The sequence below is a fragment of the Dendrobates tinctorius genome, unplaced genomic scaffold (assembly GCF_039654945.1).
Source record: "Dendrobates tinctorius isolate UK_male_01 unplaced genomic scaffold, ASM3965494v1 ptg000086l, whole genome shotgun sequence".
NCBI classification, from domain to species: domain Eukaryota; kingdom Metazoa; phylum Chordata; class Amphibia; order Anura; family Dendrobatidae; genus Dendrobates; species Dendrobates tinctorius.
The window spans coordinates 23,993,787-24,007,792 of record NW_027361754.1 but is presented as its reverse complement, the minus strand read 5'-3'; the positions used below and the strand labels follow the sequence as shown (position 1 = coordinate 24,007,792).

Below are 14,006 nucleotides of genomic sequence, written 5' to 3'. Positions count from 1 at the left end.
CTTGATCTCCACACTGCTATTATTTTGAACACTTTCCCCTTTCAATTATTCTAATAGACACAAAAACCTGCAGATCATGAATGCGGAGTCTGGTGGTTTTCTTAGACTCTACTACACCAACTGGTAAATTGTGTGACGTGTGGTGATATAATTTATACCAAAAACAGTGATTTAATCTGGTGTCATATTGTACTACTAGTATTTTGAACACTACTGTAAGTGCAAGAGGCATCCAGGATACAAGGTGCAGACGTGAAGACTGCCATGGAGAACTGGACTGGATGCTGGCCCACGGCAGCACAAATATTTTTGCTCCACTTTATTGCTAAATGTACAATTGCTGGGTGTTTTACTACTTGGATCCCCAACAATCATGATAATAGTGACACCAAAGTCCTTCGTGTTTATGGACTGGAGGTGAACATATGGGATCACTGCCTCATTCAATATCCATAGGAATGGTGACCAGATATGTCCTCTAACTTTGTATTCACACTGGGGAGTGTGGGCTCCCTGTTCTTGAGATCCTTGAGGGTCTCGACATAGGTTTATCATCTAGTCTGTGGACAGGTAGTATTTTCGATCCAGTGCTAGTTATCCGCTACACTTTTTCTACACTTTAGCAGCCAAGTGAATCCGAGCTGCTGTTTTTTTTTCCTGTCAATGTGACTTACATCATTAGTTACAAATCCAGCATTGTCACCAGCAAGCCACGTCCTTTGTTCCTAAGCAGAGGCCTGAACACAAAGAATGCCACTTTTTGTTATAAAAATGTCTGAGCACAAGGAGATGACCCAGTTATCTGTAGTAGTCGATGGGAATTGACAAGTGCACACTAGTAGTACAACATTTCTATTGACTCCCATGAGGATAAAAAAAAAGTTGCAAACTAAAGTAATAGCAGAGTTACATATTGTGACTTAAGTTGTCCGAATCGCATACTGTTGTTTAGCTCTGCACTTGTGTATATAGATTTTTATGTATCTTTTCAGACCTGTGTATATGGCAGAGGTTGTACAGCTCCTTAGTATCTCAGTGCAGGCCATGCTAAGGAATGATCATACTTTGCCCTGCAGTCACCATGCACTCGTGTTTAGTGAGGTCCACCTTTGATAATTGCTTCATGGATGGAACCTACTTGCCCTATTCACTCTTTGGCCCCTTTGTGTAGTACTGTCTGAAAGGAAATGACACTTTGCATAGATGATGTAATGTGATTGACAGATGCAGGAGACATTAGGTAATCGTTTTAGGTAATAGGGGCATCATACAAAATATTTTGCTTAAGCCATGAACTATATTGTCCTAGAATGTAGACTTCAAGTATAAGGGGAATAATAGAAATTGTGGGAGATCGTAGAGAAGGAGGGTTGGAATGTAGAGGTCATAGAGAGCATGGGAAGTAACGGGTGGATCGTAGTGAACATGGGAGGTCATGGGTGAAGCGTAGAGAACATGGGAGATCTTGGGTGGATCATAGTGAACATGGTAGGTGAAGGGTGGATCATAGAATATGGAAGGTCATGGGTAGATCGAAGCGAACATGGGAGGTCATTGATGAAGCGTAGGGAACATGGGAGGTCATGGGTGGAGCGTAGAGATCATAGGTCATTGTAGAGAATATGGGGGTCCTGTTAGATTGTAGAGAACATGGGAGGTCACTGGTGGATCGTAGAGAACATGGGAGGTCATGGGTGGATCATAAATATCATGGGGGATCTTAGAGCACATATTTGCAGTGATTCAGAGTGACTTATTTGGAGAACTAACGGACACTAGATTTTTTTTTTTTTTTTAAAGCTCTGCTCATCCTGTATTGGGATCAGGGATCCTTTGCTTTGGCAGCGACGTGATGTGGCTTATCAGGAGCCGTGAATCATAGTAGCAATACCTTGGCAAGAAACCCAAAAGCTTGTCTGAGCAATCCATTACTAATGATTTTTCAGAGCTGGCAGCTAGCTTGGTCACCGCCCTTTTGTTAGCTAGATGGCCTATTTGGCATATTATCAGTTATAACAACCTTAAAGAAGTTCTCCGGGAATATATAAATGAGATTAAAAGAATAGACGCTATTCCATAGTGAGCAGAGGTGGAGGTTGGGGTCTACTAATTTGCATCCAGATGGCCGAAAGGCAGAAGCACGTTAGCGTATTTTGGTGCAATACCCAGACGACCTACTGTTCTTCTGCAAATAACTGATACTCATTGATGAGATAGAAGTGAACAGATTGAGATGTTGCCCCCGTCCCATGTATCTCACCCATGTGTTTACTCCAGTCTCCCCTATGCTGGAAACTGGTGACTTTAACTAGAAGGCCGAAATAAAACATTATCATCAATGTCCCACATTTGTTAACGTTGTTTCTATGATCAGAAGTAAAAACAGGATCTGCTGCCATATTTGATGTCACTTTTGGAGTAGCTTCTCCGAAGCTGATGATGAACTGTCACTATGTTGTTACCAGTACACGCTGAGAAAGTGACAGATTGTCATCAACTGCTGGGCAAGTATGGCAAATGTGACAACCAACGGCTCACACTTTTCCATATAAATATGGCCGCCTTAACAAAATAGTAAAATGCCAGCATCTCGGTAAGTAAAGTAGGATCATTAACAATCTCGATTTACCCCAATACGACAATTATTTTGGGTGGAATTGCTCTGTACTGTGGTCTTCCATGTTATGTAACAAAATCGCCATTAGATGGAACTCGCTAATACATTTTCAGTTACCTCGTTCTGCAGTCAGCAACATGCAGGGAAATAAAGAGCCTGTAAAAAGCCAAAGGTTGAATTTGTTCTAATGAAATCTTGTTCTAAATAATTACTATTAGCCCAAGATTCATGCCTTAAAGAAAAAACCTGCTCCCACAGGTGTTCATGTCTTTTGGGGATTCCAATCAGTTTGATCCCTCTTATGTAGGGGAAAAAAGAAGCTTCTCCACCTTCTCCTTTCTGACAGACCGTGAAAATTGGACAGTGCTCTGATGTCTAAGTGCGGTCCGATATTTCTACGGACCCCATAGACTTGCATTGCTGATTTTGATCTGACCTTCGGATGAATATTGGACATGTCTAATACAGGTGCGAATGTTATCTGTGAAAATCACAGATGGCAATCACATGAGAAAAATCGGACGTTTGACTGAGGCCTTACGCTGCAGTTCATCAGCAACATAGTGACAAATTTTCATGACTTATATTTAAGTTTCAAATTATTTTGCCAATTAAGTCCTAATGAAGTATATGAGCGAAGGGTTAAATCCATCTTGCAACTCAGATATGTTCATTATCTTACATTATATTTCACATTGTACCTGAACTGTAGTCTGATCGTAATAATTACCAGAATTTCAAATTTTATCGATAATCCTATTTTAGAATAGAGAATGTTTGCTAAGCAATCTATCGTCAGGTCGGGGATGTTTTCCAGCACTGTAGCAGGACTTTAAAAATTGGGGAAAGTCCCCTTCGTTGGCTTGTAGAAGGGTCTATTGATCTGGCTTTCATTGGAGACATTGAGTTCTTCTAAGACCTAATTCACAAAAGAGCCAGTAGGGATGATGGTTATAGTTTAAAAAAAAAAAAGTCTTAAAGGTTATTCCCTTCACAGCCTTTCATAACAGAATTGGGAAATAAATGCAAAGCGAGGCCGAGCTAAGCTTCCAGACGCTGCACAGAGCAGCCGGTTTCACCACACCACCTCCAGTGGATGGAGCTTCGACAGAGTTGTGCCATGAATGGCTAAAATGGGAAGAATAGCACTTCTAAAGAGACCTCCGGTGTTTTCCTTTGACTGAGATATTAATTGCTCGACACCCAAAAAAAAGTTATTCTGTAGAATTTTTTTCTTTTTTTTTTAAACCCATGGATGAGATTTCTTAACTCATCCATAATGATTCTAATGAAGTACATAGGAGAATTTCTCCTACACAAAATCTACTTCTCGTTTTACCACTGAATATACCCTAAAAGAATGAATGCCCTTTCAAGGAATGTTTTGACTTATCACAGCGACATGTCAGAAATTTTGATAGGTGAAATGCCCGGTATTGAGACCCTCCCTGATCACCAAAATGAAGATGCAGAAGTGCTCACCCTCGGGTTAGCTGAATGCAAATTCTAAGAAGAAAAGGGGCACATCTGTGTGCCAATTGATCATTGGCAGAAATTGTGGCATATTTAATATAAGGTATTTACCCCTTAATAAATTTGGTGCATTTTTTGTTTGCCCTAAATTTAGAAAACTTAAATCTACTTCTGCCAAGAACAGTGAGCTTGCAACCTTGTGGCATTTCTTTTGCTTTAAAGCGTTGACCTTTTTTTATGAAAGTCTGCAGTCAATTTAAGTGACTGCAGACTTCTGAGTCCTCATAGCTTGTGCACCGCACACTGTCAGGATTCTCCGGTTCCAATGGCGAAAGTGGGCGATTTGCATATATCCCACCCCATTCCAACTAGGCGTGTTCAATACAAGTGAATAGACCTAGGCTGATCATGTCTAGTCAGCGTGCCTTACACCACCTGCACCAGAGAATTTTGACATGCTGTAAGGATTCAGAAGTCTTTAGTCACATCCTAAACCTGGACAACCCCTTTAAAGCTTAAGAAGTTCCTCTAAAAGTTGCTGGCCTTCTGTTTACCACACTTTCATCTTTTGGTGAGCGTTTTGGTATGCTGTGACTGATGGAGACTCAGTTTATGTGAACTAATGGTCTCCAATTGAAGCACATTCAGCTGAGCACTTCTGCCCCTTTGTTGTAGTTTGCACTTTATTTGCGCTCAGCACTGACCAAAATTTTTGATAGGTCTGCTTTTTCTAACCTCACATGCAAGTTTTAATTTATTCCGCAATTGTATGATAACTATTCGGTTCGATTTTGCGGCATTATGCTACAAAGTTTGGCTACTCCCGAGACGGCTGAAATCTTAAGCATTTTAGCCACTACAGGAAGTGAAATGGTATTGTCATTAATTCTTTACAGTCAACGAGCAAAAACTAGGATGCAAACACCCTGTGTGAACTCTGCTTTAAGTTATTGCTAGAATAGTGCGTTGGATGGAAAATGTGACAAAAATATATCAGAATATTGTATTATAAGGAGAGGCGGGCAAAGGCGAGGAAGCTGGAAAGCTTCTTGTGCACGGTGTTTTACTTTCCTAAGGTCACCTTACGCTGGGACGCTCTTGCCGTCGTTAGGATGGTACGCTCTTTGTCTCCGCCGTCAGGCACGGTTTGGATTTCTGCATGCCTTTACTTTTCAGTCATAAATCACTAGACTGACACATTTTCTGCCCAGCAGTCACTACATTGCCTCGAGGTTCTCCAGATTACACGATACGTCCCGGCTGGTCTTAGGGCTCCTGAATTCACTTGGCAGAATATCGTTTACTACCACGAGATGAGCTGCCATTATTAATTTTTATTGTGTGCTTGCTGCCTCTTCTGACACAGCGGGGTCATTGTTCAGGCACAGCAGAACCTCGGCCGCTGTCTGGTCCAATGCACAATCCAAAACCATTTCTTGCTTTTCAGTGTGGGCACTCAGTGCCAGTCCGACATCACTTTCTCATGTGCTGCCCGCAGGATTTCACACGCAAGCCGAAATAGAAATCTGAAACAAAATTTCAGCAGTTTTGTTTTTCGGGTCAGTCCATCAGTAGAAGCTGGGAGTTGAGCGTAGAGAAGGCTTGACTTCTGTAGAAGACTTATCTGAATTGTTCCTGTATAAATTATCATTAGCACGTCTATCTGCTCTGTGTAGTCATTTGCATTTGTTATTAGAGCTGAGCAAAAAGATTTGCAACACCCTGATATGGCGTCAAGAGGCCGCCAGACCAGGGCAGTGCAAACTTCTGCTGGCACTTGGATGCCGACATACTGGAATGACTCTTGTGATTACTTGGCCCACCCAATGTCATGACATCGCAGAGTTTGAGAACGAACCAAATATGTCCAGGATGCCACCAGAAGTTGCACTGCCCTGATCCTGTTACCACAGACCATGGTCCTAGGAATATTTTTGCTCCACTCTATCTACCAGCCAACTGCCCCAAGTTTTCAAACACAATCCTGGGAAATTCGGGGTGTATCGGACTGACAGGGGATGAATTTTGTGCAATTCTTTACCCTAAAGTAGGCATTTAGAGTAGAGGGCATTCCCAGGTGGTTTTAGTGGGCATTAAATTTGTATAATATATAGTTGCCCACTTTTCCTGGAGCGCTAATGGCCACCACTTACTCCAGGAGTTTTCCAATCTTTCCAATAGAGGTCCTTAACAATTTTTTGTATTTTGTCTGTGGGTGAGTGGAGATTTGAATGTAGGCAGTTCTTCCTTTGCTGTGTCCTCTACTATGTTGATGTCTAAATGTTTTTTTTCTGCTCTTCACCTGAGTAGTCTGGAAAGCTCCCTTTAAGAAAATTAACTGTTTAAATAGTCTCTTTTCTAATAACTACATTTTTTAAAGATTTTGCCAGATTTGTTGAATATAATCTTATATTAAAATTAAAAATGTTGCAATTTTAACAATGGGGCTATTTTAGACTCGTAAGTCTTGTTTCAGGAAACAACACATGTACATAGCCGGAATGAACAGACTCTGACCCTATCTTTTGTACTGAAGCATGTGCAAAAGTCATTGTGTATAGAGGGAGAGGAGGTGAGCTGTGACATAACACCATATCCAACTACAATGGGTAATCAGCTGTGTACAGAGGTGTAACCTGTCATTATCCTCTCTGACAATCAGGCTGCTCAAAATCTTCCAGAAAGAATAGGAAGTAAGAGGTCTAAAAAAGCAAATGTCAAAATTTGAGAAAATTTTTAATGCAGATTATAATATGGAAAAAATGGCAACTTAGAAAAAAAATTGTAACACAAAAACCCCAAACAAGCAATGGGTCATTTTCGGAAGACACACCCCATTTTTTCCCAAATAATCTGAGAACGAACCCCGATGCAAAAACTTGACCACTGGTCCCATATCCCGAAATAGACAGCTTAGGAGACCGTTTATTTTGGGTCAGAAGACCCATGTCCAGTCCGTGCGTCGAGATCCGTGTTTATAAAGATGTCTAAACTTAGCCTAAATCCTGTGCATGTAAATTATTTTCACGGTGGACCAAGAAGCATAACCAAAAACCCAATCCTCGTGCATCTAATTAGCTTGATGATTCTTTCTACGGCTAAGAGAAATATGCTGCAGTTTCTGTGCTCGATGCTTGTTACGTCCTTCAATATTTCGCCTTTATTTCTGATATCGCCTTCTGACAGGCTGCATTCGCTGGTTTAATGCCTTCACTACTAATATCTATTTTTTTTTTTTGGTGTTATGTTTATTTTTGTTAATATTTCATCTGAATTTCATGCTGCTTTCCAATTGATGCATTGCAAATATTTGTCACGTGTATTCCATGTTAATGTATATATTTTCCATTAATATCCTGTTGATTTCCTCTTTGTATAATAAGTCTTTTTTGTTGTACTGTTGTATTAATTACCCTTTTAATTACCTTATTTCATGAATCATTTTATGGCTGTTTTGCAGATGATATCCTGCTATAGTATTCACATTAATAGTGTCATGGTTTCCATCGATGCATTTTTATCCTACTGATTTTTTTTTCCCATTGATATTGTGCTTTTTGTGATGTGTTTTTTTTTATTTTATTTTATTTTTTTAATTTGGAATTTTTGTTTTCCTTGTTTTTTCCATCCAGATCCCCCTACCACCCCCCCACTACCCACAACAACCACCACTACCACCACAACTACCACACCCACCACCACCACCCCAGGTATGGTAACTTCATAACGTGTGTATGTCACTTCCCTGCATGTGCTTTGGTTTGGTTTGGGGTGCGGGGAGGACAAGGGATCACATTTTTCTTCCAGGTGGTTAGCAGCCTCTGACCTTCGGGTGAGCTCTGTTTTATAATTTATTACATGGGACTATCTTAGAGGACCTGTCACTTGCCTTAAATATGTAATTTGTCTTTACCTGGTGTAAATGTCGCTGTTCTCCGGAATCCAGCGATTTTCTTTTGTTGCTGCTCCTCTCCATTCCTGAGATATGATGTACTCTTCCCTGTGTATAAATCTACTTTTTGGGCGTGGTAGTCGGCTCTTTTCTTGATAACCACACCCAGTTAGCTAACAAGGCTAGATTTTTACACATGAAAGAAAGGGTTGTATATTGGATTTGGAGATAGCCAGGAAAAAAAAGAAAAGCAACCCCTGATTCAAGACAGCGGAGGTATTTACACCTGGTTGAAAAATCACGTATTTATAGTAAGTGACAGGTTCTCCTGCAATGGGTCATTCCAAAAATTACATGTCGCCTATCTGTAGGCCGGCAAATAAATGGGGATCTCACAGTTGAAACGCTCACCGAACTTGAGTCTCCTGTGGAAATGGAGACATACTGAGCATGTGCAGCCACTGCTCCAATAAGGGAGGTGATCACACATGCTCAGTACCACACCATGCAGACAAGGAACTTTGAGATCATCTTTCTCGGGGTGGGGGTCTCATCAGCTGGACCGCCAGCAATCATGCATTTATCATGTATCCTGTGGATGGGTAATTAATTTTTTTTTTTTTATAGGACAACCCCTTTAAGAAATTAATGTGGTCATTAGGGACCATCCACGATCATTCTCCTATTCTTGGGGTGCAGCCACATGAGACAGAAAAGCTAAAGATTTTATGTATGGGTTTGGACAGTGAAAATTTGATTTCAGCATCCGTCACGTGGATGAGATTTGACCAAATTTTATCCAAATTTTTGCTGAATTTTTCCCACTTGAAAACTGCGGATTTTAACAATATCTTGTCTTTTTCTTTATGATTTTCTTTGTGGATTTTACCTCTTACAAGGTAAAGAAATAAAATCTGCAGGAAGATCCACGTGTTACACAGCCATGTTTTACAGCAGATTCAACACACGTTTTTTCCCGTCTCATGGCCTTAAAGGAGAGATCTTTTTTCCAGTTTTTCTAAAATGGAGTAATTTTGGAAATAGTCTAAATTAAAAATCTGTCTCTATAGTAACAGACTACAATCCCTGTGTAGTCAGACTCTGCAACCTTATTGCCATAGGACTGTAGAGTTAAAACGGGACATTTTCCATGCATTTGAAAAATTGAAACCTTCATGTTTGTAAAGCCAGGATTTATATTCTGCGGACTGCAGAGATCTAATGTACATGAGCAAACAGCTTTAATAACTTGCATGGTGATTGACACAACATATTTGTCAATTTTGTAAAAATAGAAATTGGCTTAAAAGGAGATTTCCATCTTAAACGTTCATAATGTATACACTCTTGAATTTTAAGGGTTAATGGTCTGTTAATTGGCACACGAATGTCATAAATTCAGCAGTAGTCTTCCTGAATACCGTTTCGGGGGCAGAGCAGCCTAAAAATGCTAGACCTTTTTGGACAATGCTTGGCAGCCATTTTGTTTTGCCCATTACCGACTGGCAATTTTTTTTTCCTCTATGCATTACAGCCGCCATAACTTTTATAGTTTTCTTTTCCACCAATGTGACTGTATAAGTTCTGTTTCACACATCAGTTTTTTTGTGTCAGTTAAAATCCGCAAAAATGGCGGAAAGCGGATACGTTGTTAACTGATGTGAACGGATGTCACCGGACCGTTTTTTGACGGATCAGCCGAATGAAGAATTTTAAAGGAACCGCTGCCCGGGAGAGAGAGAGTGATTATTTTTTTTTCTGTCCGCCAGAAATGATTTCAGGGTTAAATTTCAGGCCTGACTTCATTCCTCCGGGCATGCGCACTATAAAAATGCGGATCCTGCAGTACAAAAAATGTTACATGCTCCGTCCAGGCATCTCGGCGTACGCCAAAAAATTGACGGATCCGCAAAAAAACGGATCCAACAGATGGCCATCCGTCAAGATCCGCCGGTAATGCAAATCAATGGGGAAAAAAACGGATCCGCCAAAAAAAATGGCGGATCTGTTTTTTTTGCAAAAACGACAGATTTTGACTGATGGTCAAAAACGGAAGTGTGAAACAGGCCTAAGGCTTTGTTTTATGCCGGAGAAATTCTAACCTTTTTTGGCCCATTGTGTGGTCCGGTTGATCAGACTGTCCTAGCAAAGACCGGGTAGGTGTGCAAGATAGGTGGACAAAGTTTCAAGTTTGGAAGTGATCTTCTATCCATCAAAAGGGGGGTAACTTCCAGATCGATGGGCATTTAACCGCTCTGACCCCCTACGATCCTGAGCTCCATGTGAATGATGCAGAGACCGAGCATGTGCACTGTTGCCCCATTCATACTTCATGAGTGCCAAAAACCAGCTGAGTGTAGGTGTAGAGTTCGGCTTCTGCTACGGCAAACCTGACCTGTCCATTTTGTGTGTGCGAAGTTTGGAAATTATCCCCCATTCCTGGAATAGGGGATAACGTCCCGATCACTAGAGGTCCAACCGTTGGGACCACCACTGAACTGGAGAACCAGGGCTCTAAAAACTCCTGCTAAATGAAGGCTGATTAAACACCTCTGCTCCATTCATTCTTCATGAGATTGTCAAAAACAGCTGAGTTTGGCTTTCTCTGGTGGGTCCATTAAGAAAGAATGGAGCAAAGTGAACATGCTCTGCTTTAGTTCTATTTAGACAGGACTCTTCAGACCTCCATTCTGGGGATTTGTAGAATCCATGGGGACTAAGAAGTTATGCCTTATCCTGTGGATAGTGCGTATCTTGTAGTCTTGTTTCCCTGGTAACAACACCCCTTATTGAGCTAGGTGATAATTAGGGTCTAATTGTTCGGACCATCACTAAATTCCAAGAAAGTGCTCCGAAGGTTGTCTAAATGGAGCAAAGGCTAGTCAAGCACACCTCCTCACCATTCATTCTTAATGAGTTTGCCAAAAACCAGCTCCTATATCTCCAGCCGCTTCAATCAGAAGGGGCTCTTAAAATCTCGGGATCGTTGGGGGGTCCTAACAGTCAGATCTCATCAATCAGGAATTTATTGCTAGGGGTAACGTCTAGTCTTGGTACACTACCTGCAAAGGTAAGTGCAGATGACAGAGTAGGATGGCGTGGAAAGGGAAGTAAGATGGAGTGATGAGGGTCCTCTGGTTGGGAACCCCTTAACTGAGCTAGAGCTTAGAACGGTCTCACAGAGGTAGCTTCCACTTTGGCAATGCCGGCTTGTCCTTTTCCTATATGCCTAGTATGGAAGTTATCGCAATCACTGTGGGTACAATCGCTGGGACCATCGCTGATTTTGAGAAATAGGGCTCTAAAGAGTCCAATCTAAATAGAGCAAAGACTCTACGCCATCAATTTTTAATGAGATTGCCAAAAAACAGTTTCACTCTCCCTGGCGGTCACATTGAGATGAATGGATCAGAAGTTTGCATGCATAGCCTCCACGCCATTCAGAAGGTTTTTGGATCTTTGGGGGTCCCAGCAGTCAGACCCCAATGATCAGGAATGTATCCTCCTAGTCTTGGTACATAGCCTACAAAGGTGCAGATCATAGAGTAGGATGGAGTGGGAAGGTAGGATGGCGTGTGAATGGTCCTCTGGTTGGGAATCTCTTAATTGAGCTAGAGAAAAGATCCGCTCTCAAAGAGGTTTCTTCTGCTCTGGAAAATCCATCCTGTCCATTACTTAGATGATCAGCTAATTATTTGATTGACCTCCATCTAACCCTAGATTTCCGCCGCTGCGGTTATCTGGGCGAGCTCGTACCAACTGACCTTCCGAATCCAGACCTGCAGTGATGGGACGACTTCTATTAAAAAAATGTAATGAGAAAAAGCCTTACGACTCGAGCAGTCTAAATCGGGCAGGCCGGCCGCTCCATCTCCTAGCAACCGTGTGAAACACTATATTACTTTGATTACATTCTGTTTTTCCCCTTTTTTTTACGTTTTTTTTTTTCTTTTTTAAGAACCATGAAACGGTTCACGTCTGCAATCGCTTTTGTCAGACTGTATGTGAAATAATTGGAAATAATAGGAGTTTTCCTCGCAATGACATGTCCCCGGTGGCACACAGTTACATGACACAAGTGTTTGCCCGGCGCTCACAGGGTCAAGTGGTTTATTTATGCTGGTTCCTGTAGTGCGTGGTAATTTCTGTGAGAGCCATATTTGCCTAATTAAAGGGATTTTCAAGCGTGACCGAGCTATTCTGAGTCTCTGGTCTGTCGATTTTCAGTAAATTACAGCGTGCGCTTCCTTTTTATCCTAAAAAAATGCATAGGGAGGCTGAGTCGTATGGTTATGATAAATGATGCCATATGTAAATGGACTGCGAGCTTATCAAGTCCGGGTGGATTTCCAAAGCGCTTTTTTTTTTTTCCATGATGTGGAACCAATCGGTCAGTAAAGAAAGTTCACAAAGAGATTCCAGATAATGTAATGTGCAAAAATCCTAATGTTTGATGCATTTTTGTAAACCAGCGGGACAAAATCATTTGTTATTATACTGGTTCTTAGGTATACCCTCTTTCAGATATCCCCCAATTACTGCAGGCATGTCACACTTAAAGAGCTTGTCCATGACTACAGTATGATGCAGGTCATGAGTATCAGATCGGTGAAGGTCCGATTCCTCAAGTGATCAACTGTCAAGTGTCGCTTGCGGAGGTCCATAGTGAGGCGCTAGAACACCACAACTCTGTACACCGTGTAGTGGCCATTCTCAGTACTGCAGCTCAGTAATTATTAAAGTAAATACTACCTGAGCTGCAGTACTTGGGAATGGCCACTACCCAGTGTATGGCGCTGTGCTTTACACTCTGTACATCCAGCCGCCGCAGATCCTGCTATCAGCTGATAATCAGTGGTGCTGGGTGTTGAAGCCCCAACAATCTGGTATTGAATACCGAAGGAAAAGAAGCAAGCAAAAAGGATTTGTGATGAGCGAATCGATTCTCAAGATCCTGGTCCAGTTGGCAGCTCATCATTCGATGATTGGAAGCCCTGAAAGCCACTTCCTACCTGCCGGCATACTAGCTACTTGTTTGATTAGTCAGCTTTGCACAACAGTATTGCTGTGGCCTAATCAGAAGTGCAGTAGGAGATGCAGGTAGGAGATGGTTTGCAGGGCTCCCATCCAGCGGCCATCGAGAACTAAGCTGGTCACTGAACCAGGGTCTTCATCTTTGTTGCACACCTATGAAAAAAGCAATTGGCAAATTTTTGGTCTGACCAATATTTCACAATGTTTGCCTGTTCTGAGATGGTAGACCACAACCCTTTTGTCCCACCCACTTATTAAAAAAAAAAAAAAAAAACACAACGTGCCGATTTTGGCCCCAAAATTTCCGTGTGTACAAAGGAAGAAAAATTCCACCTTGCTGTTCTAGGAAAAGACATCCTGATAATTTTATGCAGGTTTAGTCTAAAGAGCAAAAGAAATCTTCAGATAACTTGTATCCATTTCTTTTCCTATGTAAATAATGATGACCCATTTTGCATCTGTGTTCTCTAAGACAGCAATTGTAACATCAACTGATGTTCTTGGTACCATAGAAGGAATTAAAGAATCCACACTTATCTCTAAGCAGAGAGCTGGTGAGGGAACACTTAGCTAGTCTAAATGAACTTAAATCTCCTGGTCCAAATGAATTACATCCTAGGGTACTGAAAGTTAGCAAAGAAAACTGCAGAACCACTATCCAAAATCTTTGCAGAATCCTAGAGAACAGGAGGAGTGCCAGAAGATTGGAGTGGGGCCAATGTTGTTCCTATCTTCAAAAAAGGAAAGAAGACAGAGTTAAGAAATTGCAGGCCAGTGAGCCTTACTTCTTCTATACTAGGAAAAATCTTTGAGCAAATTTTTAAACAGCATGTATGTAAGTAATTGGATAAGAATACATTAACTAGAGCCAGCATGGGTTTGTAGCAAAGCAAGTCATGACAGACTAATCTAATTTCCTTTTATGATGGAATCACTGACTATTTGGATCAGGGAAATACGGTATATATAGTGTATCTTGACTTCAGTAAA

At 41.3% G+C, this 14,006-nt stretch overlaps 1 protein-coding gene across 4 annotated transcripts in view; it reads left to right on the top strand.

The window, feature by feature from the left end:
• CADM1 (cell adhesion molecule 1) overlaps positions 1-14,006 on the top strand; it is a 247,056-nt gene that overhangs the window by 208,548 nt on the left and 24,502 nt on the right. For 2 of the 4 annotated variants that reach the window (XM_073585184.1, XM_073585183.1), the window contains exon 8: positions 7,723-7,800. The exons of the other annotated variants lie outside the window; for them this stretch is intronic. In XM_073585184.1, the coding sequence (XP_073441285.1) occupies positions 7,723-7,800 (78 nt within the window). The remainder of the gene's footprint in view (positions 1-7,722; positions 7,801-14,006) is intronic. 4 annotated transcript variants of the gene reach the window in all.